Genomic DNA, 25,817 nt, shown 5'->3' on the forward strand with positions numbered 1-25,817 from the left:
TTTTCCTTCTTCTTCATGCTCATTAATTAGCTCTAAGCAGTGGATGGAAAAGTAAGAGTGGATTTCCTTGAGCGACAGGGTTGGGGTTTTGGGTTGGGTTGGTTTTGGTTTGTTTTTTTTTCTTCTGTATTGGTACGATTGTGATTCCCCTAGAAGAAATCAGTGCTCCACTCAGTCGGGCAATTTCCCGGCTGGGCTCCGGAGGGTGCGTGTGTGTGTGTGTTATCACACAAAGGCTGGGGGGGTGGGGAAGAAAGGAAAGGGAAATAAGAAAAAAAAAATAAATAAAAGAAGCATTTTCGATACACTGTCGATTTTTTTTCCCCAAAAAAACCCTGACATTCAGCTAAAAAGATTTTTGGTTTTTCTAAGCAAGGAGAAAATGTAAGGCCCCTTTGTGAAAATAGGTGGCCATACTCCTTTTACGTGGGGAGATTTACAAATAATTTGTGTTTTCTCGTTTAAGGCCAAAATCCTGCAGTCCTCACCGTGGCAAGACTGGTGTCACGGCAGTAGCACAGAGTAACTTGGTTCAAAGCATTCGTACGGGCCCAATTCTGCACTTGCTTACACCTGCGGAGTAGATTAAATGATCTGACTGCTCTCCGTGCAGCCAAGGGAAGAAAATACTACTAAGGGATTTTGTAATACCTGAGGTGTGCATGGCCGCGCCCTGAGAGGAGTGAGTGCCGCCGAATAGGAAAATCGGTTAGAAGTTGCCTGGCTCTGAAAGGCTTCAGCATCTTTTTAAATCCTCCTACTGATCGTGGTCGTTCATCCTCTTGCTCCCTAAGTAATTAATACTCGGTTTAGAGGAAACGAATTAACAGATGTATTTCTCTCCAAGATGTTTTACACGCTATATAAATGCAAAGCAGTTCTGAGGTTTGCATCAAATCTATTGGAAAATGCACAGGCTCTGCCATACGTTTGTATTTGCTGTATCCCAACTAAATTTCTCACGAAAAAAACCCAAAAACTTCGATGAAGCTTCAATTGGTCTGTCGGTTGCGTGCATGGATGCATTTAATTATCAAGTTCATTTTCAAAAATGAAGCGTTTGTAAAGCACGGCCAAATCAATCAGTGGCTTCAAGAAAACTTTTTTAGTTTTGGCTAATTTACCTAGGGCATCCCAAATCTTACGTTGTGAAAAATAAAAGCTCTTCCACAATTGGTAGGGAATGGTGTACATTCGGGGGGGGGGGGGGGGGGGGGAGGGAGTGGGTGGGTGGTGGTGGTGGTGTAAGCTCGGGCATATTTTTATCCCTGGTGTTCATTACAGGGTCCATGATTTTCGAGGAACATCTGTTCTGCTCGATGCCTTCATCCCTCACGGTTTCTTCCTAATATTTAATAGCAGATACCCATTAAAGCAGGAAGGAACTATAGATGAGGAATGAAAACTTGGGGGATGGGGGGAGGGGGGAAGGATAAAATAGTTGATGAAGCTTTTCTCCTCTCTCGATGTCAATAATTTATTAAAAGTCAGTCAAATTCGGAAAGCAAAACAAAGGCGGAAGTTCCCGGGTCCGACAATAACTTTTTCTGGTGCTGCGTCCGAGATGCCATTTTGCCTATGTTGAGGAAACGGTCCCATTCCCTGACTCCCACCCACGTCATGGCAAACAGGGGAAGGGGACAGTTGTATCACTGCTCTTATCAACAATGAAAAGCACGGCCCTCTTCCCTGGTGATTAAATAGAGCTCTAGAGCGAGGGAGAGATGCAGAGAAGAGAGGAAAGAGAGCTCTTTAATCTAACCTCCCTTCTCCCTTTCGTATACAGGGCTGGAACAGCCCCAAGTGGATAAACAAAACAAAAAAACAACCACCAAAACTCAGCAGACCGGATGCCCCCGCCCCCTTTGCTCCCCACCCCCCCCCACCCCCCCAACCCTCCACCACTTGCACAGTTTGCACCGGGGCTGGAAGCTACGGTTTCACATGGCTTCTCCTTCCTTATGGAAAGGGGCTCGAAAAGCAGAGGCAGATAGGCGAGAAACGCTCCGCGGCCGAGAGAGAGGAGAGTTTGGAGGGTTTGGAGCAGGGGCGGCCTGCGACTGGGGTGGTGTGGGTGAGGGAGGCGAACTGGGGAGATTAGTGTTCTCATGGCTACCCGCTTTTTAGCAAATCAGACAGATCTTCGGGCTGTGAATGACAGTTCTCACATTGGCTAGACTGCAACTTTCAACTTGACCTTGGCCTCTAGCCGTGTCTAACCCGTATGTAAAACAGCGCTGCCCCATAGAGCTGCCTTCCCTTCCCCCTTCTCCCCCCGACTCCCCCACCCTCCTCCCGCTCCGCCGCAACGCGATTTTCAGCAGCAGCCTCGAGAAACCAGAGGGGAAACAAACCGACCCAATTCATGCCAGTCAGTCGATGTTTGGCCGGGGGAATCCACAGGTTTCAAAGCTGGAGCCTGAAAGAAAAGGAAAAATATGCGGGGAATAAATATTTGCTTTTGGCCATGAGGAAGAATGCGGAAAAAGAGTACGCGAAGTCAAAATGGGAACTCTTTATTGGCTACAATGGAGGAAAGCAAGCGGCTAAAATGCTGCCAAATTAGCAGGGGCAATGACAGCGACTTCAGGTATCCCAACCCATCGCGCGGAAAAAGACCCTTGGAAAAAAAAAAAAAATCCCTGGGAGCCAAATGGCTACTTCTCGTGGCTGTCAGCTCTGCGCCAGGCGAGGAAGAGCCTGCTCGGTAACAATGTACGTCCCGGGACTGCTCCGCGCTTGTAGCCATGCGGGCAAAACAATGCTACAACGTCAATGGGAAGCACAATAGGATAATAAATACGCCGAGCTGTCAGGCGCAAAACAAAGCAACATGCAATTGGGCAGGGGGGGAGAGAAATTAATTAGTTTTCAGGATGGGAGTATTTGGGGCTGGTTTGTCCGTACGCGTGAGGGCTTGAGAGCTGTTAACGATGAGATGGACGCTGCTTTAGGTCAAGTTTATTGATAGCTCAGTGATGGAGCGGTTTGAGTTCAAGGTTGTACGGGAATGACTGAATGCTGCGTGCGGGGACGAACGCATCCGCGCTGGTGGGAGTTGCGGGTAATATTAAAAATGGCATTTCGTCCTATGAAAACTTGCAATATTTATCATGAAAAGGGAATGCAATTGTGGGTTTTTTCCCTAGCTTTCGCTTGCAGAGAGGTATGACCTTCAATAAAAAAGATTTTTTCAGCCAATAAACCACTTTTTTTCCCGGCACAAAAGAGCACCCTGGGTCCGTGCGCACACTGTACAAGTCGAAGTGATAATTTACAGGCAAAAAAAGATTCGAGCCAAATTGTAGGCCCCGGTTTTTATTATTACAGCAACAAATAATACAGCGGAAACGCGATTGAGACCCGCTAACCCTCCCGCTCCCCGAGCCCATCCTAATGATAATAATAATAATAAATAAAGACAATATCCTATAATAATAATAAATAAAATCGTGTTCTCCAGGTCAGTTTCTCTTATCTGACATCTGAGGCTTTGTGGCGAGAGATGGGTCTTGGGCTTTCGACGGGCGGAAAGGAAGGAAGGAAGGAGGAAAACACCCAGAAAGGACCCCGGGAAGCTCCGCTTCGAGAGCCTTATCTGGCCTGGCCTGCGGCCCGAGGAACGCTTCTCCTCCGCCCGCGGTTTGTGGTGGGCTCCCTGCGCCACCCGGCCGGGGCCCCGCCAGCACTCCCCTGGGAGACGCGGCGGTTCAGACCGGGGGAGGATGGGGGTCGAAGGGGTGCGGTTCATCTCCTCCCGGAGATAAGGGGAGGCCTCCGGGGCTTCCGCGGCTCTCGGGGCGGAGAGGGCCCGAGGAAAAGCAGCGCAGGGGAGAAATCAGGCAGGGTGCCGGGGGGAGCCCCGCACCTCGGGGAACGCGCCGTGGCAACAACGGGGCCAAAATGCTCACGCCTCGGTGGCGAGGGGAGGGAGGGCCGGAGGGAGGAAGGAGGGAAGGAGGAGGGAAGGAGAGAGGGCGGACGGACGGACGGGCGGGCCCCCCCCGCCCCCCACCTCCCCCGCGGCGCCCGCGCCCCGCGCGGCGGCGGCAGGACCGCGCCGTGCCCGCGCCCGTGCCCGCGCCCCCGGGCCGGGACCCGGCCCCGCGCGGTTATTGCGTTATTTAATTATCTCCACTTTATTCCTTCAGATGTTTATCAGCTGCTTTGCATATCACGTGGGGGCGGGCGGCCCAATGAGGGCCGGCCTGGCGCGACACTGGCGCGTCAGCGTTGGTCAAGTCCCGGAGATTGAGTATCTCTTTTTTCAGTCTTTGGGGCTTTTAAAAAAGAGCCACTAGTCTCAATGCGGAGCGGGCTATGACAGCCTCCGTGCTCCTCCACCCCCGCTGGATCGAGCCCGTCATGTTCCTCTACGACAACAGCCTGGATGAGATCAATAAGAACATGGACGGGTTTCACGCCGGCAGCAACTTCGCCGCGGCGGCGGCGGCCAACCCCTGCCGCAACCTGATGGCTCACCCCGCGCCCCTGGCCGCCCCCAGCGCCGCCGCCTACACCTCCAGCGAGGCCCCCGCCGCCGGCATGGCCGAGCCCGCTGTCAAGCAGTGCAGCCCCTGCTCGGCCGCCGTGCAGAGCTCCTCCGGCGCCGCGCTGCCCTACGGCTACTTCGGCGGCGGCTACTACCCCTGCCGCATGACCCACCACAACGCCATCAAGTCCTGCGCCCAGCCCGCTTCCACCTTCGCCGACAAGTACATGGACACCTCCGTCTCCGGCGAGGAGTTCACGTCGCGGGCCAAGGAGTTCGCCTTTTACCAGGGCTACGCCGCCGGTCCCTACCAGCCAGTGCCGGGCTATCTGGATATGCCCGTGGTGCCCGCCATCGGCGGCCCCGGCGAGCCGCGCCACGACCCCCTGCTTCCCATGGACAGCTACCAGCCTTGGGCCATCACCAATGGGTGGAACGGGCAAGTGTACTGCCCCAAGGAGCAAAGCCAGCCGCCTCACCTCTGGAAATCCACCCTCCAGGGTAATACACCTGCATGGCTCCCCCTGCCTCCCCCCCCCCTCCTTTTCCCCCGCTCGCCCCTCCCGGGTATCCCGCCGGCAGGGCTCCGGGATCATCCCCGGGCTGATCCTTTCCCGCCCCACCCGTGCTCCCCGGCCCTGTCTCTCCCCGGCCCGCACATGCCCCGGCGCCGCCGGAGCGGCACCGGTGCCGCCCCCTGCCCCCCGCCGGTGCACGGCGCATCCCGCCTAGCCCGCCCGGCCCCGCCGCCGGCCCCGGGAGAGGAAACAGCTGAAAAGGGCCGCGGGAAGGTCTGCGGTATTATTTTCCATAGACCCCGGCGCACTAAGGCTGCGTAAATCGCCGCAGTCCCGCGCGACTCTTCCCGGAGTCCCTCGCAGGGCTCCATGGGGTTTGTTGTTATTTTGTCTGTCTGACAGAAGCGAGCCTTTCCGTGCCTAAAAGCTGTCTGCCGCGGCCAGGAAAGAGGAATCCCAAATGCAGAGCCGGGCTTTAGTAGCTAAGCTGGAGCGGGGCAGGCGGAGGAGTGCGCTGTAACTCTAACCCCTGTACCACTTGAAGATGTCCTAAGCGAGTCGAGCGATTTTCTAACGCTTGCCTGCATGGTTTTTCTGTTCCAGACGTCGTTTCGCATCCCTCCGACGCGAACTCGTACAGACGTGGGAGAAAGAAACGAGTGCCTTACACAAAGGTCCAGTTAAAAGAACTCGAAAGGGAATATGCTACAAATAAATTCATAACCAAAGACAAACGGAGGAGGATATCGGCAACTACAAATCTGTCAGAGAGACAGGTCACAATCTGGTTCCAAAACAGACGGGTCAAAGAGAAAAAAGTGATCAACAAATTGAAGACTACCAGTTAATGGATTAAAAATGGAGAAGCAGCAACTCAAGTTTCAGAACTTTTTCTTTTCGTGTTCAGATTTAAATAATTATTAATAATAATTAAAAAGAGAAAAGACAATGAACCTCTTCTTTCAGGACAAGAGATCTGTATCTTTGGAATTATAGCTCTTTTTTTTTTCTTCTTGTTTTTCTTTTTTTTTTTTTTTAATATTGCTGTAGCAAAATGGTTAAAACTGACAGTTCTCCTGATATCCCAAGCAGCCAGCCAGTATCACTGACAGACAGTAAAGCCCACACGCCCGGCCCCGAGAGATACACTTGCAATTAAGACACACGATTTTCTGAGAAAGTTGTAAGTACTTCTACGACCTTACTGTTTGAGAAGACTCTTCGTGGCCACGATGCGAGAACTGGTTAACGTGAGGAGGTCGATGTGGACACACATAAGCTGGTTTTCTTCCATTGCAATCCAAACTGTATGTTGAATGACTGCTCAGGTAAACCATAGTGAAAATAAAAAGTACAATTACTGTATGTTTTTTTTTTTAAGCAATGCATTTAATGTCAAAAAGTAATAATAAACCTCGAAGGTACTGAATAAGGATTTCAGAGACATCAGTAATGAAGGAAGCTCTGTGGAGGATCTATCTTGATAGCAAATTAAAAACATCGCAAACTAGTGGGGATAGAAAGGAAAGTAATTGCTTGGAGATGTCTTTTGGTTTTATTTTTTGTTTTCAAAAGATGATTTTCCATCTGAACTGGGGTTTTTCTGTTGTTTATTTTTTTTCTCCTGCAGACCATACAGTAGATATGTTTTCAAGGATTCTGCCTATTTTAAACCCTCAAATAATCTTCAAGAATTAATATTCTAATTCCCCGGAAATTTTAAAATACTGACTCTGGGTAGATACAAAAAACGTGAATATTGGCATTTCTTTACAATAATAATTTAGGAAAAAAAATCCAAAACAAACCTTCCTGGAAAAAAAATACCCAAGAACTTTTGAACTGAAATACATTTTTCCCCAGAAGTATTTTGATTTATATAATCTATATTTTGATCTATAAGTAATTAGTCGTTTCTCCTTGTTTATTGTCTGTTATGAGGCCGCAGTAGAACGTTTAGGGATTCTTTTACAGCACCTTTTAATCCAATCAGTTATTTCAACCAGCACATTATTTTGTTTTTATTCACTATAAGAAGCTATCTTGTAAATAAATTTAAAAAAAAAAAAATCAGCGCACTGTGAAAATGTACTTGTGCACCCTCTTTTTTTTTTTATATTTCTACTGAAAAAAAATGAAAACCCAAGACGTGTAGATAGGTATAGTAGTATTAATACTGTTAATAAAATAGTCACTGTAACAAAACCTGAAAAAAAACCCTCTTTATTTTTCGATACCTACGTGTATTTCATGAGAAAAATATAATGTATCTGTCTTGTAACTGTAATACTGGTTTTTTCCATTATGTAGCTTATGTATATATGGTGGCTTGGGTTGGGTTGGGTTTTGTTCTGGACGGCATCTCACTGGGGGGCAGGCATGCCTGATAACCAGCGTTCCCAAACTGTAACTGTTTCAGTAACGTTAAGCAGTGGTTCAGCAGCCGGGCCAGGGGCTTTGGGGGAGGAAGAGCGGGGCCGTGTCAGTGCAGCGCTGCAGCTCTCGCCGGCAAACGGAGTGCTCCGGACGGCCCTTGGGACGCGGGGACGCTGCCCAGCTTGGCGGTGCCTCGGTGGGAAGGTCGGGGGGCGGGGGGGCCGTGTGGGGGCTGCGTGGCGATGACAGGACAGGGAAGGCCTGAAACCTTGACCTTGAGGGGGGAAAAAAAAGCCGATTTGTGACCTTGACTTTTGACAGCTCCTCGCGCCGGCGGCATCCGCGGGCCGACAGCGCCACCTCGTGGCCGGCTCCCCACCGCGCGCGCACCTGGCCGCGCACGCACCCGCGCAACATCCTCACGGCGGGCGGGCGCGCACACGCGTGGGGCCGGGCCGCCGCTGACCCTTACGCACACAACATGCCTGAGCTCGCAGGGCAGAGCAGGGAGCAGTTGGCGCCCCGCTTACTCCTCTTTCCGGCCGTGGCAGGAGACCGGTGAGGCCGAGATGGGGGCGAAAAATCGGTGCTCAGCCGGTGCCCGGCTGGGGGATGCCGGTGCGGTGCGAGGAGCCGCCGACTGGCCGGTGTTGTGAATGGCGGGAGAGTTTTGTCGGGCACAAAGGGCGGTTTGCTTTCGCCGCCTGTCTCCTGCGGTGGTCTGCAGCTCTAATTAGAGCTATTGGGGGACCTTTATGGCACATTTAGAGAGTATCATGTACCAGCGCTAACTGTGCGCTTCTAGCTTTGCGTCTCTGAAATTCAAAAGGACCCAACCTCCGCAGGGATCAGCGCCGAGCGCTTACCGACCCTCAGATCTGACTGTAACACATTCGGGAAATAGCTTACAAGAAAAGTACCTGCAGAAGCGGGATCTGTTTTCCATGGGGGCTTTCGGGACGGGGGCTGTGCGCTCCGTGCGGGATTTAAGCCTTCCCGCGGTGTGCGGGCACTTTATGCACCCGCCGCTCGCAGCTCTCGAGGTTGTGGAGTGCTGTGATTTCTCAGGCCGCGGGTAATCCGCGGCCGCGCAACCTGGAGATACTGGCTGCGTCCTTTCGGAGGCCTAGCAGAGACTTTCTGAGCGAGATTTCCTCCGTCCCGTGGTGGAAATAGCCGAGAGGGGGTACCTGAGGGGGAGATGGGTCAGGCTGTACTTCGGAGTGCCAGGGAGTCCCTGTGAAGTGATGTGGGGCACCACTTATGGTAAGGACCCGGCCTTCCCGCGGCCTGCGGCACGGAGCAAGGGATCACGGTCAAAGACCCACGGGCGCAAAGCTGACTGAGAGGGGCAATGACCTGTCCCGGGAGAAAAGGACCTTGGGCTTCCCACGGGTGAGGGGAACTCGGTGGGATTCCCTCCCTGCTGGGGAGCCAGCAGCCTCCAAGGCCCCCACAGCAACTCCGCAGCCTGGGATTTTCAGCAGTGCAGGAACAGGCAGCAAAACCCCACTCTGGGGCTGGCGGAGACACAGGCAGCCGCTCCTTCTGGTTGCACCCTGCGTGGAGGTCGGGGGCTGTGGGCTGGCTACTGGGGTCGGTCTCCCACTGACTATACCTGCCGTCTGTGGGCAGATACCCACGCAGATACCTGCCTCGGCCGCAGGCGCCAGACACCATCTCTTCCTCTATGTCATTGCAACGCTTTCTCCTGAAGGAGCTAAATTGCCTGGAGAAAGCCACTTGTGAATTACACTTGTTCTCCCTCCGAGTGAATAATTCTTTTTAATCCGTTATATTTCGCAACCAGTATAATTATTGCATGAGACATGCCGCAAATTACATGTACTGCAGGTCGGAGATGAGGGTGATAGGCGGGATTCGAGTCCTATGTATCTTAGACAGGATCTTCTATTTTCACACTCCGTGCCCCAGAGCGATATAATTCAGGGGCGCCTTGAAAGAAACCTTCAGCGAGAATATGGCCGACACTAGTGAAATAACAGCTTTATTTTATTTTTTTTTTTTAAAGAAAAAAAAGGTAATTTTTAATCGGAGCTAGCGTTTGAAGATTATCTTTTCAGACTGAGCTACCTACCGTTCAAATCTGCTAAGCATTTCTAGACCGACCGTGGATTAGCGAATTTAAATTCCCACTACTGTTCAAATAGCTCTGCCGCATATATATTTCACAGGGTAAAAAGGGGAGCGTTTGACTCGCGATCGTTGGCAGGAGTAAGGTAACATTTTGGATCGGACCCCTGCTACCATGTAAGTCAGCGTCGAGGCTCTCGCAGGCTTCAGCAGGAGGAGCAGGTCGTGTTTCCCGGCCCTGTGGCGGAGGAAAGTCCCCATCGGGGCGTCGGAATCAGGGCTGAGGCTGCCCGGCGGCGGAGCTCCCCTTCCCCGTCGGGGTGCCTCCCCCCCGGACACCCGGGAGTGCGGCGGCCCCGCCGGCGGCTCCGGTCCCGGTCCCGCGGGGATGGCGGCTCCTCTCGGACCCGCTGCCTTCACCTCGGGTTCGGCTCGGGAAACGGAGGCGAGTAGCTTGGTCAGGTGAGTAAAGGACGGGAACTCCGAGCCTTGCTCACCGGGGCACCCCGAGGGGAGGGTGCTGGGGGGAACGCATCGGTGCCCGGAGGAGCCCTCCGAGCCGCGGCCGTACGGCGACACTGGGCACCGAGACACGCGGTCTCCGCGGTTTAGCGAGCCGGGAGAGACTCCCTGTCCGCTGGGCTTGCGTGCCCCCGCCTCGGTCCTCCCGTGTCTCTACCTACCCACGGCTGCACCCACGCAGCCCTCCGCGACCCTATCCCTCCGTCCCTCCGCCGGGTAGCTGTAACTTCGGAGAGTGGGGGAGAGGCGGTGTGTAGGTGTGTGTGTTCGTGTTATTTATTACCTTCATTTACCGTCCAAAACCTGTTGGCACATACATTTTCAAGTACAAATTGCTGTTGTATGGCATATTCCCCTCTCACCAATCTGCCGCCAGCGTCCTAAAATACATCCCTAATATGTTTTACAAGTAAATATATCACCAACGAAAATAATTAAGCAACGTGATGCATTACTTCACGATGTCCCTCCCTGCACGTCGTTCGGAGAGAATTATTATTTATATTCCCCGCGTTACTAGGACCGTTTTAAAATGGTGGTGGGGAACTTATTGTGCCTGGCTTGCTGTGTAGAGTTGTATGTGACAGGAGTTTTACTTGCAGACTTAAAAAAAAAAAAAAAATTGCCGGAAGAAGGATTTGAAAAGAAAACAAACACAAAATTTAAAAACCAAAACGTACATAAACAAAGTGGGGTCTCTATTTTCTCAGCTCCCCTAGAAATTAAAATGCTAGGTATAACATTTTAGCGGATGTGCAGAGGGACGCGAGGGACAGAGGGAGCAAGTTATTACTGTGTATTTAGCGTATTTATTGAAACATTAATGTCAGAGCAGTATTTCATTCCCGGTGTAAAACGCAAAACATAATTAAAGACAAAAAAATATTAGTTCAGTTTCACTTCAAGTAATTCTTGCGGGATTCAGCGACGTATACTTTAATTCCCGGTGTTTGGATGTGTGGGTTTGTAATCACCTAATTCTGGGCGTCCTTGGTCCCCCAGATTTGAAATTCCCATGGACAGAAAGTGGCCTTACGTCTTAGATGCCGCCGGACGGGTACAGCAAATGTTTTGTATTTTTTCCCACCAAGAGAATAATCCGGCATTTAGTCTATCCCCGCCTCGAGCTCTTGGCAGTAGCAAAGGTGGTTTGCTATGGGAAATAAACTTTGACAGGAGCATATTACCGAAAAAAAAAAGGGGGGGGGGGCGAAGAAAAGAAAAAGATAAGTAGAACTGCAAATCTATATCTTTTTCGCACGCCTTTTGCTCAAGAAGATTCCCGCTTAAAAACCCTCGCTAACTGAGATGGCCTCTGAAGCAAACGGGAAAAAACGTGGTGCTCGATATCGAAATGTAAAGGAAATAAAATTGCCCGTTACTTCCAGAGCAGAGACTTTATTTTGTATGTTTCTGAACGAAGGGGTGAGCATCTCGGCCTTTTGCCTATAAATTGAAGTTATTTAAAAAAATAATAAATGCTATGGTTTAAATAAAGCCCCATTCCTGGTGCATTTCAGCATTCTCCGCGGGCAGCGTTAGCAATAAAATGAAGACAGCGTTTAATACAAAAAAAAAATATTGGCAGGCGCTAAAAGGCCGTTTGTTGCCATTCATAACTTTTAGATGCGTTTTAATGCACTTTAACGATGATTTGAAGACTTGCGCATTCTCGGCCGGTAAAGGTGTCCGAAAAGAAGAGGCAGGGATCACGGGGGTGGCTCTCGCCCCTGGGCCGGTGGGTGCTAGTCGGGCCGATGCACCCCGGCCGCGGCCGCAGGGGTCCGGCCGCGGGTGTTTTAACCACGCCGTGAGCCTTTCCCTGCTCCCTAGGCCCCCTCCCCCTTGAATGCAGTTGATTCATGAACTAGGGTACGAAATGCAAATGTTCATTAAGTTTTTCCTCCCTCCCTCCTCCCTCCGGCCTCCCTCCCTCCTCCGCACCCCCCTTTAAAAAAAAAAACCCACCCTCTTCTTTTTTTTTTCCTTTTTTTTTTTTCCCCTCCTCCAGTGAATAGTTTCAACATGGCGTGCTGAAAGGCAGAAGCTTTGCCCGTTCCTAGATCTGAACTGTGATTAAACATCCCCAAAGAGAGCATCTCTCTTCCTCCCGCCGCTCCCCCTCCCCTCCCTCCCCGTAAGCGTAGAGGAAAGCGCCCTCTTCTACGTAGGAAAGGTCAAGTCCTACAACGCACAACCCACGGTCATTACTGTACTGTGACCCGGGGTGTACTGGGGAGGAACGGCCGGGTGTCCCGTGATCAAAAACACTGGGACTTTTTTTTTTTTTTCCCCTCCTCTCCCTCTCCTTCTTGTGCGATGGGAATCCGTGGAATTAGACAGCACTTTAGCCTCCTGCAATCACCTTGTGTGCAAATCGCCATCGGAAATCCTAGGGGACCAGAACAGACAGAGGGAGAGAGGACAAAATAAATAGCAATGATAGTAGCCATAATAACAGCAATAATCGTCATTAGCCTGTGATATTGCTGCATTTTGCCTGAAGCTGGCAGGAAGGACGATGTGCCCTACTAGTGGCTAGATTTCTGTCTGCTTAAAGGCAGACCAACTCGAACAACAAAATGTAAAACCCCAAATCAGCCGGACCCCAAGTCACTGAGAGGTCGAGAAGGAATCTCGATTTTTCTTTTTTTCTTTTTTTTTTTTTCTTTTTTTTTTTTTTGGACCGGGCATATTTAATCTATAAGGGACGAGGAAGAGGGGAAAAGAAAAAACCCAAAATAAACAAACAAACAAAAAGGTGCAGTCCATCCTCATTGATCTGGAGGTCTACAACCCAGCGCGGGATCCTAGCTGTCAGTCTCCGTGGGGATATATTTTTACGCAGGCGAGAGACTTCTGGATGCTGGGGTAAGATTTTCATGCTCTTCCTGGAAGCGGCTGAATGTTTCTCCTCTCCCCTTGCTCGGTGGTGAATTAAGCAAACAAGCCAGCAACAAACACCCGCCCGGTAACCCCGCAAAGCCCCCTGCATGACTGGAGCAAAGTCATTTGGAAGGCCTTTGTGGAGGGTTTCCCAGGCCCCCAGCTCTCCTCACAGCCCACCCACCCCACTCCCTTTCTCCCACGGTGTTTGAGGGCGAAGTGCCGCTTGTGCTGCGGGGGACCTGGGAGAGGGAAGCTGCCTGGGCTGATGCTAAAAAGAACCAAGAGCCCGTTGTGAAAAGTAAGAGTGTTGTCCTAGCTTGGGTGCTGGCTCCACCTTTCCCAGAGATGTTGCTACCCAGCATAACATAGGTGGAAAGCAAAGAAGGATCTTGGCAGGAAAGTGAGCCAGGAGAGGCTGGGGTCAGAGCCCGAGACGCGGGCAGGCTTGCAGATGGAGCTGCTGGTTGCTTGGCTTTGTGCTGCGCCGGATTGTCTTGGAGAGTTGAGCCATGGAAAAGCGGCTCCTCGGTTTTTATTCCAGCCCGGTTGTTGTATTCCCGTGTGTTCGCCTCTGAAATGATTTTCAGGGTTAAAGAGCCGGCGTGGAAGGTGGACGGCTCTGTGTGGAAGAAAGCAGGGGAAGGATGTTTTAACCTGTCTGCTTTGCGCCATTGCCTGCGTGTATCTAGAGAGGAAAAAAAATGCCAGCCGGGTGTTGTAACCTGCCACTTTAAATTAATCTGAACTTCGTCGTAATCGCCTTGATTTCAACGCACCGAGTAAAGTGCCTTTATTTATTCCTGATCGTATAAATCGGTCGCTCTAGCCGGCTTGAGCGAGGAGAGATGGAAAAGCAGGGTGGTTTAAGCCTGGTTTTACCCTTCGACGTGCCCTCGGGTAGGCATAAAAAAAATTTGATAGATTTTAATACAGAGCTATCTTGGATGGGCTTTGTCTCCAGCTAGTAGTTGGTTTATGTTTAAATAAGTGAGGGTTTGTAAAATGAAAATACCGTGCTGTATGGACACTTGGTGGGAAATAAAATCGAAAGAGAAAGGACGAGTAACCCACACACTCCATCTGCTTTAATTCGGGGGATTTTGCCCAAATTCCCCCGGCCTCTGCGGTGCGGACTTGTCGTGTCGTTGCGCCCCAATTTCTGTAAGAACTGATGCGAATATCGGCGGTTTTTTGAGGAATCGGGAAAGGAAAATAACAAGGACCACCCCGGCCATAGGGAACAGCAGCCATATTAGGCTTAGAGGGAGAGCTGTTTCTATGGGTATCTTTGCGTGACATATGAGAGAATAGACAAGAAGTGGTCCTTACAGAGCCGGCTGAGCTTGTACATGGGCATGCCATTGCATCCTCAACTGCAGCGCGTACTATGAGCCCGTGTTAGACAAACAGCTTCCTAGGAAGGTTACGCGAGTACAGGTACCTTCGACATAATGGCATTCAGAGAGTCCATCAAAATATGAAGTTGGGGCTTTGAAGTCGTTGATTTGACAGCCCCGGTATAGCGATACTTCCTGTACCCGCCCCCTAAAGAAATCCTTGATGAAGAAATGTCTTTACTTTGGTGGGTTTTGCGATATCTGAATAAGGCTCCCCTATAAAGTTAGCGGTGTGATAAAGTAAAATCTGACGTGTTTGGGGGGGGGGGGGGGAGGGAATACCTTTATAAATCATTGTTAAAATTCAATGCGCGTTTGAGAGAACCTCTTATCCTATAAAATTAAATTTAGCTTAGAATCCCAGTCGATTACCTTGACTTGAATTTCTGTGGCAAAGTGTGGATCTTGGCATCACAGGAATCAGTCTAGTTACGATGAGCTTGTCTCGGCGTTAAGACATTTCACCTTCTGTTTTTTTTTCTGCTCTTAATCTAGAGAGCACATTATATATCTCGTAACTGACTGTGTCGTTTGCGTCCTGAATCGGTAGACAGAAAAATGCTTGTTTGTCAGAGGCAACGCAGAAGGATTTTTTTCCCCCCTCTCTCACTGAATATATTTCCTGGATTAACAAATCTAAGGTCAAGTTCAAGGCATCAGTTGTAGCAATACTTTTAAACGTAACTCGACATGGGAATGTTTTGGCGGAGTCTCTTTTTTTTTTTTTTTTTTAAGTGTATGGTAAAGCGGCATTCCAGGCTGCGGGTGAACTTTTCATGGGAGCATCGCCGGAGATGTGGCCGTCGGTCGGGATAACCGCGTTGTTTAATAGCACCGCAATTTCAAGGGATCGCTGGGGATGTTCCCTAAACCGTTCTGATTAATACCACACAAAAAAATACATCGGCATGGAAAAGAACTGGAACCTGCCTACTGCAAACGGCGCTAACGACCCGGTTCTTTGTGGGTCTGGGTGGGAGGCGGTAGAAAGTGCCCGTTTTTCTGTACTGGAGGATTGTAACGAGGGAAATTTGCTTTCGCACTCGTTTTAGAGCCCGCCGCTTGGTCTAGACACCCTTTTCCCGCACCCTGTTTTTGCCAGAAGTCTCTTGCACCTGTATCTGTATAGACTCGCGGCCGCGGGGGTGGGGGGGGGGAAGGTTGGAGGGGGAGGAACGACTGGATGTACATTTTCATGTGCCGGGAAAGTCTCGCAGAGCGTTCAAGGGGAGAAAAGGAGACATTTATGGTGGCGTCGTCAGTCAATCAATTTCTGATACACTTGGCCGTTTGAGAAAATACTTCCTTGCGCCCCCCCCCCCCCCCCCCCCCCCCCCCGTATTGCCAAATCCGCCTGCATTCTCTTTCAAAGAGCGAGCTACGAGCAGTAAATATAAACAAAAATTTGGAGGGATTCAGCGCCCCGGAGCCTGGACGGCAAGGCTGGAGAAGGGCGGGGGGGTGAAGAGACACGGCGTTATGAGAAACTCCCCACGCTTGTGAAGGCGCCGGGAGTCTGCCACAATAACTAATCCTTTGGCTGCAAAAGGGCAGGAAAATAGGGCTCAAGAAAGAGTTATCTGTCTGGAAGAAGCCTCCCCTCTTTTTTTCTTTTTTCTTTTTTTTTTTTTTAAAGCCTTCGGTTTGTCTCAGCTATTGGAGTCAGGGTCTGCCTTCAGATAGAGCCCTCGGGTGTTCATCAGCGCAAAGGGATGCAAAATATCATAGTTGATCGCAAATGACTGGTAGATAGATCTTCTCGGGTCCGTAGCGGTTTAATCCTAATGGTCAAACTAAACTGGAAGGTCGGGAGGAAGAAAAATTCCGACCCCTCCCTGAAGCTTTTCTACCTCAGCAACGTAAAAAGGTAGAAAAGGTGACAGAGGAAACGATAGGATTTCGGTAACTGATACTAAAAGTGACGCTAAAATATTCTACTCCCATACGAGCACAGCCTTTAGAGACGTTCAAGCCTCTAAAGGAATTTAATGGGATTAAATGCGACATAAAAAGGCCAGAATAACCATTACTTGAATCCTGTTTACTTCTGTCCTCTTTCTTTATTCTGTGGTTTCATACCAAAATCAGAACAATACTGCTTCAGGTTTTGGACAATAAATAGTCTGTCCCATGTCACAGCGCTGGACTTCCGTCTCGGCGATTTATATGGATATATAAAAATCACTTTAAAAAAAAAATCACCTATTATTTAAATTAATTGAAAAATTTTAGCTAACTATTGTAACACTAACTTCTGATGCAGTGTTAAGGAAAAATATTTAGTTAAAACCAAACCACACTAAAACCAAACTGCAAACCCAGCCCAAAAACCAAACAGCGATAGATGGCTATGTACGGCTCCTTTCCATAGGGGACAGAAAGGCAGGCAGAAAAGAAACGCCAGTTATGAACTTCTGAGCCCGAAATATTTAAAATCCAAACAATAACCACGCTTTTCACAAGCTGCATTCCAGGCAAATTTTGCGAAGAATTATCACCTTCTGGCCTTATTTTCATTGGAGAAGGTGGGAATGGCTCGCGCTTTTCGTTGGCAACAGCGTTGCGAATTCCCTAAGATTTCGGTGTTTCTAATAAGCCGATGTAGTCTGTAATCAACGCGCAAATTTACAAAACGCTGTCCTAATTCCGGAGAGAATTTCCCCTGCTCCAGCCGTAACACCCCTCAACCTTCCTAGGCGAGAGGAGCAGCAGCGATTGATGCCAGCAATCGTGTAATATTTTAATTAGCTCCTCTTGACGCAAATTCCTTTTAGCATACGTTTCTCCTGTTAATTGCAGGCACCCACCCTACTGGCAAGGTAAATGGTCGGCTTCGAATTTTTTTTTTTTCAAGCAAAACCCGGCACAAAAAGGCAACAATTTAGATACTATAGAACTTGACCTTTTGGAGACGAGCGGTAGTAAGTTAAACAGTTCCCTTTGCACGCTATCTGTATATATAAAAGCTAGTCTATAGAGGCGTCCTAGGTCTGTTTATACTCCTCCGAAGACGAGATGTAGCGTTTTTCCCCCCCTCGCTTTGTTTAGCTTAGCCATGGGTAAATGTGCTCAGAGTCTCCCCACCTCCTGGCCACGCTTGTCCTTTGCAAAAACGTCCTGCAGCAGAACTCCCAAATTCAGAGCGCTTTTACCCTCTCTAATCCGGCCGAAATACATGGGAAGGCGTAACGAATGCATTTTGCTTCTCCAAACGAAATGCCTGCCTTTGTTTATGTTGTTTTCAGTAAGGTTAGAGAGGGGAAGGCTCGATTTTCCCCCTTCCTCAACGCGGAAGTCCCAATTACTGTATTAAAAGAGCAATTCAACATTAGACCAAATAATCAACATTGATAATTGTGCTGAACACAGCAACTTAACAGCAGGCTCCCTGCAATTACCCACACATTCCGGGGCTTTAAGCGTACATTATCTCTGTTTCACTTAACAGCAAATAAAGCAGAGAACAGCCTGTGCCTTGGGTGTCTAGTCGCTCCCAGACGAGCTGCGCCCCTCGCAGCTTTTCCCCGTCACCTTCCCGGCTTGTTCTGCCGGAGGAAGAGGGAGGCATTTTGGGGTGCCCTTGCGTGGCAAACCCGCTGGTTGGTTTGGGGGGCCGGCGGGGGTGCGGGGGAAGGCGACAGCTCCGGCGATTCGAGAGTAGGCATCGGGGCTACACGTGTGCGTGCCGCGCAAGCACACATATGCCCACACACGCACACCCACGCACACCCACGCCTAATTCCAGTTGCCTCCTCTCCCTTCTTGCCTTAATTTCCCTTTGTTTCCCAGAGGCAGCCCCGACCTCTGGCACGGCGGAGCCTCGCACGGCGCCACAGCCCCGGTTGCAGAGAGGAGCGGGAAAGAGCCCCATACAAACCTGTGCCAGCTCTGCTCCCCAGTTCTAGCCCCAAGGTTTGAAATTTATTGAAATGCAAAGGGGGGGTGGTGTGGTGCTGCTGTGAGTCCGAGGAGGTGGCGTCCCGCGATTAAGCCTTGGGCAGCTCTGTCATGTCTGCTCTGACACAAGCTGAAGTTGACTGCCAAAGTGCTATAAAACCGCAGGTCAGTCTAGAACTGTTTTCGGTTCTCCTAGACGCGCCGTGTTCAATTATAGCCTTAAAAGCCCTAATACAAGTGCAAGAATTTGTTTGCCATCACACAGAGGCGGGGCGAGGCTCTGCAATGGTGGCGCCTTTGTTATCTCAAAGTCACTGAAATCCTTATACATTCCTTTTTCTTTGAAGGGAGGGGTGTCTGCGTGTGTGCAGGGTGTGGGGAAAGGTTTTTCTTCGACGGAACTGAAGGTTGGCGAGGGATAGAGGGAAAATAAACAGTGCTCGAATACCAAAAGAGGGCTTCCGACCCCCCAAACCCCACCTCACACACACATACGCACGCACGCACACACCCGCAAAAGCTCGGGGGGGAAGTAAATGGGAGCAAAAGTATAGAGCTAAAGAAAAAGCCAACCAGAGCTTTTGCACCCCCACCCAAGTTAAAGGTGAAAAAATAAAAATACAGAGAGAGAGAGAGAGGGAAAAACCCCAAACCCTTTTACAATCCCTAAACGACACTGCAGTCTTCTGCTAGCGGTTTTGACGACATGCAATCTCTTTCCATCCACTTTCTAGCAAAGACGTCAAGCTGGAAGATTAATTAATTAATTTCAAGTTCAGCTCGCAGACATGCAGTAAGCATAAGAAGTTCTTGCAGCAAACCAAAATAAAGAGTTCATTACAGGGATACGTCCAGAGCATTTGATTTGTGAACGTTAACCCTTGTAAAATAAGAAAAAGGCATATAAACATTAATGCTAATAAATTAGTTTACTCCACTACAAAGTAATTACTTGATAATATTGAATTTACAGCTTGAATTCAAACGCAATAGTTAACTATAATGTAGGGAAAATACATAATGAGAATATTTTCTCTGTGCACAACATGATTAGATTTGTTATTGAGTCAGTTACGATAAGCTAAGCAATAAATAAACAAATCGATGTTGACATTTAAACACCGAAGATCTCCAGAATTTACTAGAGAACTTTCTCCGGATATATAAATACTTCTACAGCACTGCAGAGGAAGAGGGGGGAAAAATCCAAATATTCCTTCCCTAACATTTTCGTTTCCCTTCCATTAGCCTCCAAAGTCCACGGGGGCACGGATCTTGAACTACATCTAATTTCCTAAGAGCACCGACTTCACAATACCCTTTTTGCCGTTCTGTTTTTCTATTTTGATGAAATCCAGCCGGAACCCAAATATTTCTTTTCTGAAATCGAGCATCAGCATAGCAAAAAATATTTTTTTCCGAGAGCCTAGGGATGTCCATGCCTCAAAAGGTGCTGTATTCTTTGGCGTATTTCTCTGTTTTCTTTGGCTCTGCTCGTTCGGTGGGGTGTGCATTTTTATTGGCAGAGAAGTACTTTTTAGTCTCTGCCCTGTACAATCCGCTTTCTATATCATCCCTTTCATGCAACAATAGTAAAAGTTTAACCACGTTTTTAAAATAGGTCTCCCTGGGTCTCAGCCTTCAGCGACGGTACGAAGCAAAAAGGAAAGTATCTCGGTACGGCAAGTTTGTTCCTAGGGGTTAATAGTATGTCAAATAATTTTAACTAGGCTTCTGGCAATTAAACTCGGAGTATTTGTCAAGCCGGGGTAGCCCAATATCCATTGGTTTTTCCAAGTATTTAGCGGCAGCGTTGAGGCGGAGAGATCAGCAAACACTCTTTAGCTCCGTGGTCTGCGACTTGAAGGGTTTTCTGGCGTTGCGAATGAGGCAAGGGAGGGTTTGGATGGGGTGAGGAGAGAGAGAGAACCTGCGTCCTGGGAACCCGACATTGTTAAGTACCTCCAGCAAAGCTTGGCTGAAGCCGCGCGGGGTATTTGAGGTTAATATGTAAGTAAGGGAAGGAAGACACTAAGCGCTTCGGAAGTGAACATGAATGCAAGCATGTAATCTATTCACCATGAAAATCAGTACAGACTTGACCCTGGCACATTCTTCCTAGTAACGTTTCCAGAAAAACCCTGCGGGGCGAGGGCTTTTTATTATTATTATTATTATTATTTTCTTGGGGGGCTGGGGGTTGGTGAAACCCAAACTGAACCGAACCAGAATAAAAAATAAAAAAATTAAAAAAAAAAAAAATAAAAGGAGAGAGAAAAAAAATACCCAACACAGAACAAAACCCGGCCGATTTCTTCGGGAGCATTTTATGCTCGGAAGCAGCTTTCCAGAAGAAACCGTGACTGCACCTCTCCTGTGCCCTGTTTCTCGGAGCCTGCCAGCGAGCCGCCGAACGCCCCAGCAAGCACACAAACAAACAGAAAGGTCTCACCTAACCCTGGGGGGGGGGTTGCTAAGCCGCTCTGCTCCAGAGCCAGTGGGTGCCATGAGCCGGGCGGCTAAGTCTGGGGCAGTGGCAACGCGGCTTTGTGTGTCCCCCCCCCCACGCCGAAAGGCTACCACACCTCCCCCCCACCTCCCGCCCCCCGGCCAACCTGCGCTCGGCTCGCCCTTAGGCGCTGGCGACGAGCTGTTGCTTCCCCCCGCGATGGCCACAAAGGGAGCGGGGCCCGGACCCGCCGCTCGTCAATGTCAACGTCGGGCCACGTGACCGCACCTCCCTGCCGCCGCCGGGGAGAGCTTTCCACGTCAGCTTACGTCTCCCCATCTCTTACTTCACGGATCTGCTTCAAAGAGGCAGCTGCGTTAGAGAATCATGTTAAGCTCAGCTAATGCGGAGAAGCCGAGGTAGCCCTAATGATGGATTTTGATGAGCGTGTTCCTTGTTCCTCTAACATGTATTTGCCAAGTTGTACTTACTACGTCTCGGGTCCTGATTTTTCCAGCCTCCCTTCTTTTTTGCCCCAGACCCCGTCTTCTCGCCCTATGACATACTCCTACTCCTCCAACCTACCCCAGGTCCAACCTGTGAGAGAAGTTACCTTCAGGGAATATGCCATTGATCCCTCCAGTAAATGGCACCCCAGGAACAATCTGCCCCACTGCTACTCCGCAGAGGAGATCATGCACAGAGACTGCTTGCCTGCCACCAACACTGCTAGCATGGGCGAGATGTTCGGCAAAAACACAGCTAACGTCTACCACCCCAGCACCAACGTCTCCTCCAATTTCTATAGCACGGTGGGCAGGAACGGGGTCCTACCCCAGGCTTTCGACCAGTTTTTCGAGACGGCTTATGGCACGGCGGAAAACCTCGCCTCGGCGGACTACCCGGTAGACAAGAGTGGCGAGAAGGCGCCCGCGGCCGCCGGGGCGGCGGCGGCAACTTCAAGTTCGGAGGGCGGCTGCGGCAGGGCGGCGGCGGCGGCGGAGAAGGAGAGGCGGAGGCGGCCGGAGAGCAGCAGCAGCCCCGAGTCATCTTCCGGCAACAATGAGGAGAAATCCGGCAGCTCCAGTACGTATAAAGGCAGCGCCCGAGCGCTTTTAGGAAAGGCAGCTTGAAATCTAGCGCACCGCCGCTGTTAAATTTTTATATGCTGTTTTATAAGCATATAAGGTTTATGAAGGGCCTTTAGATTTCCCCCAACAAAACTTTGTTATAAAAGGCCAGATCACGTGTTTAGTGCTGAAATTGGCCGTGAAATACCCACCGGGCAATGGATGCCTTAAAAAAATTTTTCTTTCTCCTTCCTCTTTTTTTTTTTTTTTTTAAATAATAATAAAAAAGAGCTCTGTGGTCAACTCTCGAAAATATAATAACGTACGTTCGGTGCCTGTAAATTCGGCAAAAAAAGGAGATCCTGACTCCTTTGATATCAATGTAATCCAGTGATTTTATAAAAGCCATGTGTTGCACCAGAAGTCTAGTTAGGAGCTGAATTCAAAGCCTTCGCCGTTTTAACGATTGCACTAGAATAGCGTTTAACAGATAAAGTAGCCGCCTGAACTGTAGCAATATATTAAAAGAAACAAATTAACCTAAAGCTGGCCTTTTTGTCTAAAGGAAGCCATTTTACTAAGGCACTGTGGCAATTACGTGTTGCCTTCTGTCCAACAGTTTGTTACTTACAATTGTTATTCAATCTGTCAAAGTCTGATTTTTTTATGTGGGCTTTTTAAAAGGCAAAGCTAGTGTACGGCTCGGGGAAAAAAATACCTCGACAATGAACTGTACGAGAAAAGGAAGTTTTTAAAGGGATAGCAGCAACGTTTAATGTAAAGAGCTCCTGAACCTTGAAACCTTTTATATTCTGCTTAATGAACTTTAAAACCGTAATGGCTAATCGAGAGGAGAATACCTCGATGCAGTGGAGACCGTGCTTTAAAAAAGCCGGCTGGGGGAGAATGAGGCGCCTTAGCCTTGAGCTCCGAGGTTTTTCCTCTGCTGGGGACGTAGAGCCGGGATTAGCGTAGGGAATGAGGGCGAGATCCGAGCGGGTCCGGGTCCGGGCTCGGGGAGGGCTGGGCGCTAGGTCTCCCTGCCCGATGCCGTGCTGCGGGCTGCAGGCAGCCAGGTAGGTGATGGCTGCTCCCCGGGGCAGCTCGGTGTGCTTGGCTGTCGGCGGAGGAGCCTACAAAGGCTTTCCTCCAGCTCGTGAAATCCGCAGGAACCCCCCGCCACCACCTCTTCCTCCGGCCGCCCTCCCCGCGGAGTCAGCGAGGCCGGATCCCCGCGTCTCGGCGGGGGTTTCGCCCTGCCCGCGGCCGCTACGGGTCCCAGCGGGCCCCAGTCCCAGGCTGCCCGCACCCGCCAAGGCGGAGGGCTGGCGCCCAGCCTCAGACCTGCCAACGCTGGCCCCGGAGTGGGCAAAAGGCATCTTTTCCATATTAATGTGTTTTGCCTGAGTGTCCCCCCACCACCCGTGCTCAGCCCCCGCCGCCGGCCCCCGCCGGGTTTCAAACGCTTCTGCCTTTTTTCACTCCACAGGTGGACAACGTACCCGTAAAAAGAGATGCCCATACACCAAATACCAGATTAGAGAGTTAGAAAGGGAATTCTTCTTCAGTGTCTACATAAACAAAGAGAAACGCCTCCAGCTCTCCCGAATGCTCAATCTGACCGACCGCCAAGTGAAAATATGGTTTCAGAACAGAAGAATGAAAGAAAAAAAAATTAACAGGGACCGATTACAATATTACTCAGCTAATCCACTACTTTAAAACTCATAGCGTTTTTCAAGACGAGATTAAATTCAGATTTCGCCCTTGACAAGGTCAAGCCACGGGGTTACGTGGAGGAAGGAGGTGTGTATCTGGCGGGACTAGAAGAATCCAAGGTTTTACATACATGTAAATCTGCTCTGGAACTTCCACGGTGATTTTATATATATATATATATATATATTTACATATCAACTGGAATCGATTTGATTTTGACACACATGGCATCCATTTCTAAACGTGCACGTCAGCTCTGACTGCAGAATCCATACCTCTTACCTTTCCAGGCACTGGGGCTCACCCTGCTACCGCTTTCGGCAGGCACAGGCGGGGACGGCACCTCTCTGCTCCCGGACTCGCCCACCCCCGGCCCTCCCTCGCCCCTTGTGCTGCTGCGGAGCAGCTGCCTGGAGATCGCCAGGTCGAGCTCACCCAACCAGGACCACTGCGGAATATAAACTCTGAGAGATAATTTTTGGGGTATTTTTTTGTCTTTCCTTAGCGGGAAATGTCTAGATTAGAGGCAGTGCTCCATTGCCCATGGGTTTTAAAGGAGAATTTAAGGGGGACGACGACGACGACACACGACACGACACCACAGAACTAAAGAGAGGGGGGGATGACATGGCTACACCTTCACGAGGCCAACCGCGAGCAGTTGTAATATGGATGTAGTGATGGGTATAATAGTGTTTCCTTTGGGGGTGTGGGGAAGAAGGGGTAGGGGGAATAAAGAGAACTAAATGAAAGAATTATTTACTTTAAAAAAAAATCAGGTATAAATTCGCCATATATCGTAAAGAAACAATCACTGAAAAAAATTAGCAAATTTTAATTAGCTCTCGTTTTATTTATGACAATTGACTATGCGTTGCCATCTTTTCGGAGACAAATCATATTTAAATACTAAAAATAAACTGGCAGAAAAAAAGTGTGAATTTCAGCGTTTTAAAAGAAACAACTCCATAAAGGAAACTAACCTTCTGGCTTCTGGCTCACAAACTTTCTTCAGGAAATACCTGTGGAGAACGACAGTTTAGCAAATACCACACAACACTTAATTGAAACTTGGAGTTGTGCAATGCACTAACATTGGATCATTAAAATAACTCGATCGCATGTTCGTTTAAAGGTGACTAGTGAGGAGTTTAAACAGAAGCCAAACAATGTAAATATGGTAATTTTGTTGTTGTCTACTTTAAATGTCACAAGCTCTACTTTGCCGCCCAGTCGACATATGCAAAGAATGGAGAGTTGTTCGAAGTTATTTTAAATATCTATAAATATATATATTTCCCTGCAGGAACCAAAGCGTGAAAAAAATGCAATTTAGAAAAAGAAATGATTAAAAAAAAAAGAAAATATTTAAAATTCTATATCAGTTTACAAAGGATACGGTGTTCTATCGTTAAGGTAATTTGCTGTTGAGAATATCTGAATGTATATTTCATACAGGAACGGTGTTTTACAAGACTTGTAAATAATAAAAAAAGAACCCATGACCTATTTTGTTCAAATGCTTTTTTTTTTCCCTTTTTTTTTTAATTATTATTATTCCTTTGGGGCTAAAGGGTGTGGGATTTCTTTACATGTGCAACAAAGTGGTGATAAGAATGGTTTTTTTGATTAATAAATTTACCAAGTGGATGTAATTTCTTTGACACAGTTCACAAAATGCAATATCTTTATATGACATCACTGTTTTCAATATGTATCATCTATATGTATATACAGTTTTCTTTTAATATGCGAAAGTATTTGGTTGCATGTATACAGTGGAACAGCGCACAAGGAAAATAAAAAAATGGAAACTTTATATTTTTACTCTGGTGTTACGTTACTGCACGTTCTTTTATCTGGTGTGACTCTCGGACCCGAATTTCTTCATGACCTTGTTGAATCATTTTGGGGGGAATTATTCTTCTTTGGTGAACTTCGCCGTTAAATCTTCTACTCCGGAGTTAACAAGTGACCCCAGGCTTGCTCAAGCATCATTTCAGTGGGTCACAGGAAAAGGAAAATGAAGTATGTTCATAGCTTGCTACATGTTAGGCCTTTTCCTTATCCTGCCAACGATGGCAGGACAAGGTCCTACACTCGAGTTTGATGTGACATTGCAGTTCGCTCCTCGCCACATGTGTCCAGGAGAACTGCTCAGGAAATGTTTGCGGTATCGGTAGCCTTTGGGGCAGGTTTTATAAGCCCGGCACCAAAGGGAAGCTCCAAGCCAGGCAATGGACGTGGCCAGGAGCTTGAGAGGCCTAAGATGACTGTTGTCTTTGAACAAAAATAAATAATTAAAAAGGAAAAAAAAATCCGGATGGCAGTGTGTTGGAAATGGACCGTTTGAAATTGTCCTTGATCTCCAAGGAAGGGAGGGGGTGGACTGAG

General features: G+C 48.9%; 2 protein-coding genes across 2 annotated transcripts; both read left to right on the forward strand.

The window, feature by feature from the left end:
* Window positions 1-4,320: 4,320 nt before the first annotated feature.
* HOXA13 (homeobox A13) lies at window positions 4,321-5,858 on the forward strand (the record flags this gene model as incomplete). The annotated part of the gene is made up of 2 exons (XM_084260086.1): window positions 4,321-4,993; window positions 5,614-5,858. 2 exons carry the CDS (start codon window positions 4,321-4,323, stop codon window positions 5,856-5,858), a joined length of 918 nt encoding a protein of 305 aa, XP_084116212.1.
* Window positions 5,859-21,037: 15,179 nt separating this feature from the next.
* HOXA11 (homeobox A11) lies at window positions 21,038-23,426 on the forward strand (the record flags this gene model as incomplete). Its single annotated transcript, XM_084280109.1, has 2 exons — window positions 21,038-21,720; window positions 23,194-23,426. Exons 1-2 carry the CDS (start codon window positions 21,063-21,065, stop codon window positions 23,424-23,426), a joined length of 891 nt encoding a protein of 296 aa, XP_084136235.1. The 5' UTR covers window positions 21,038-21,062.
* Between the last annotated feature and the right edge of the window lie 2,391 nt (window positions 23,427-25,817).

The sequence above is a fragment of the Gallinula chloropus genome (assembly GCF_964237585.1).
Source record: "Gallinula chloropus genome assembly, chromosome: 2".
Lineage (NCBI taxonomy): Eukaryota > Metazoa > Chordata > Aves > Gruiformes > Rallidae > Gallinula > Gallinula chloropus.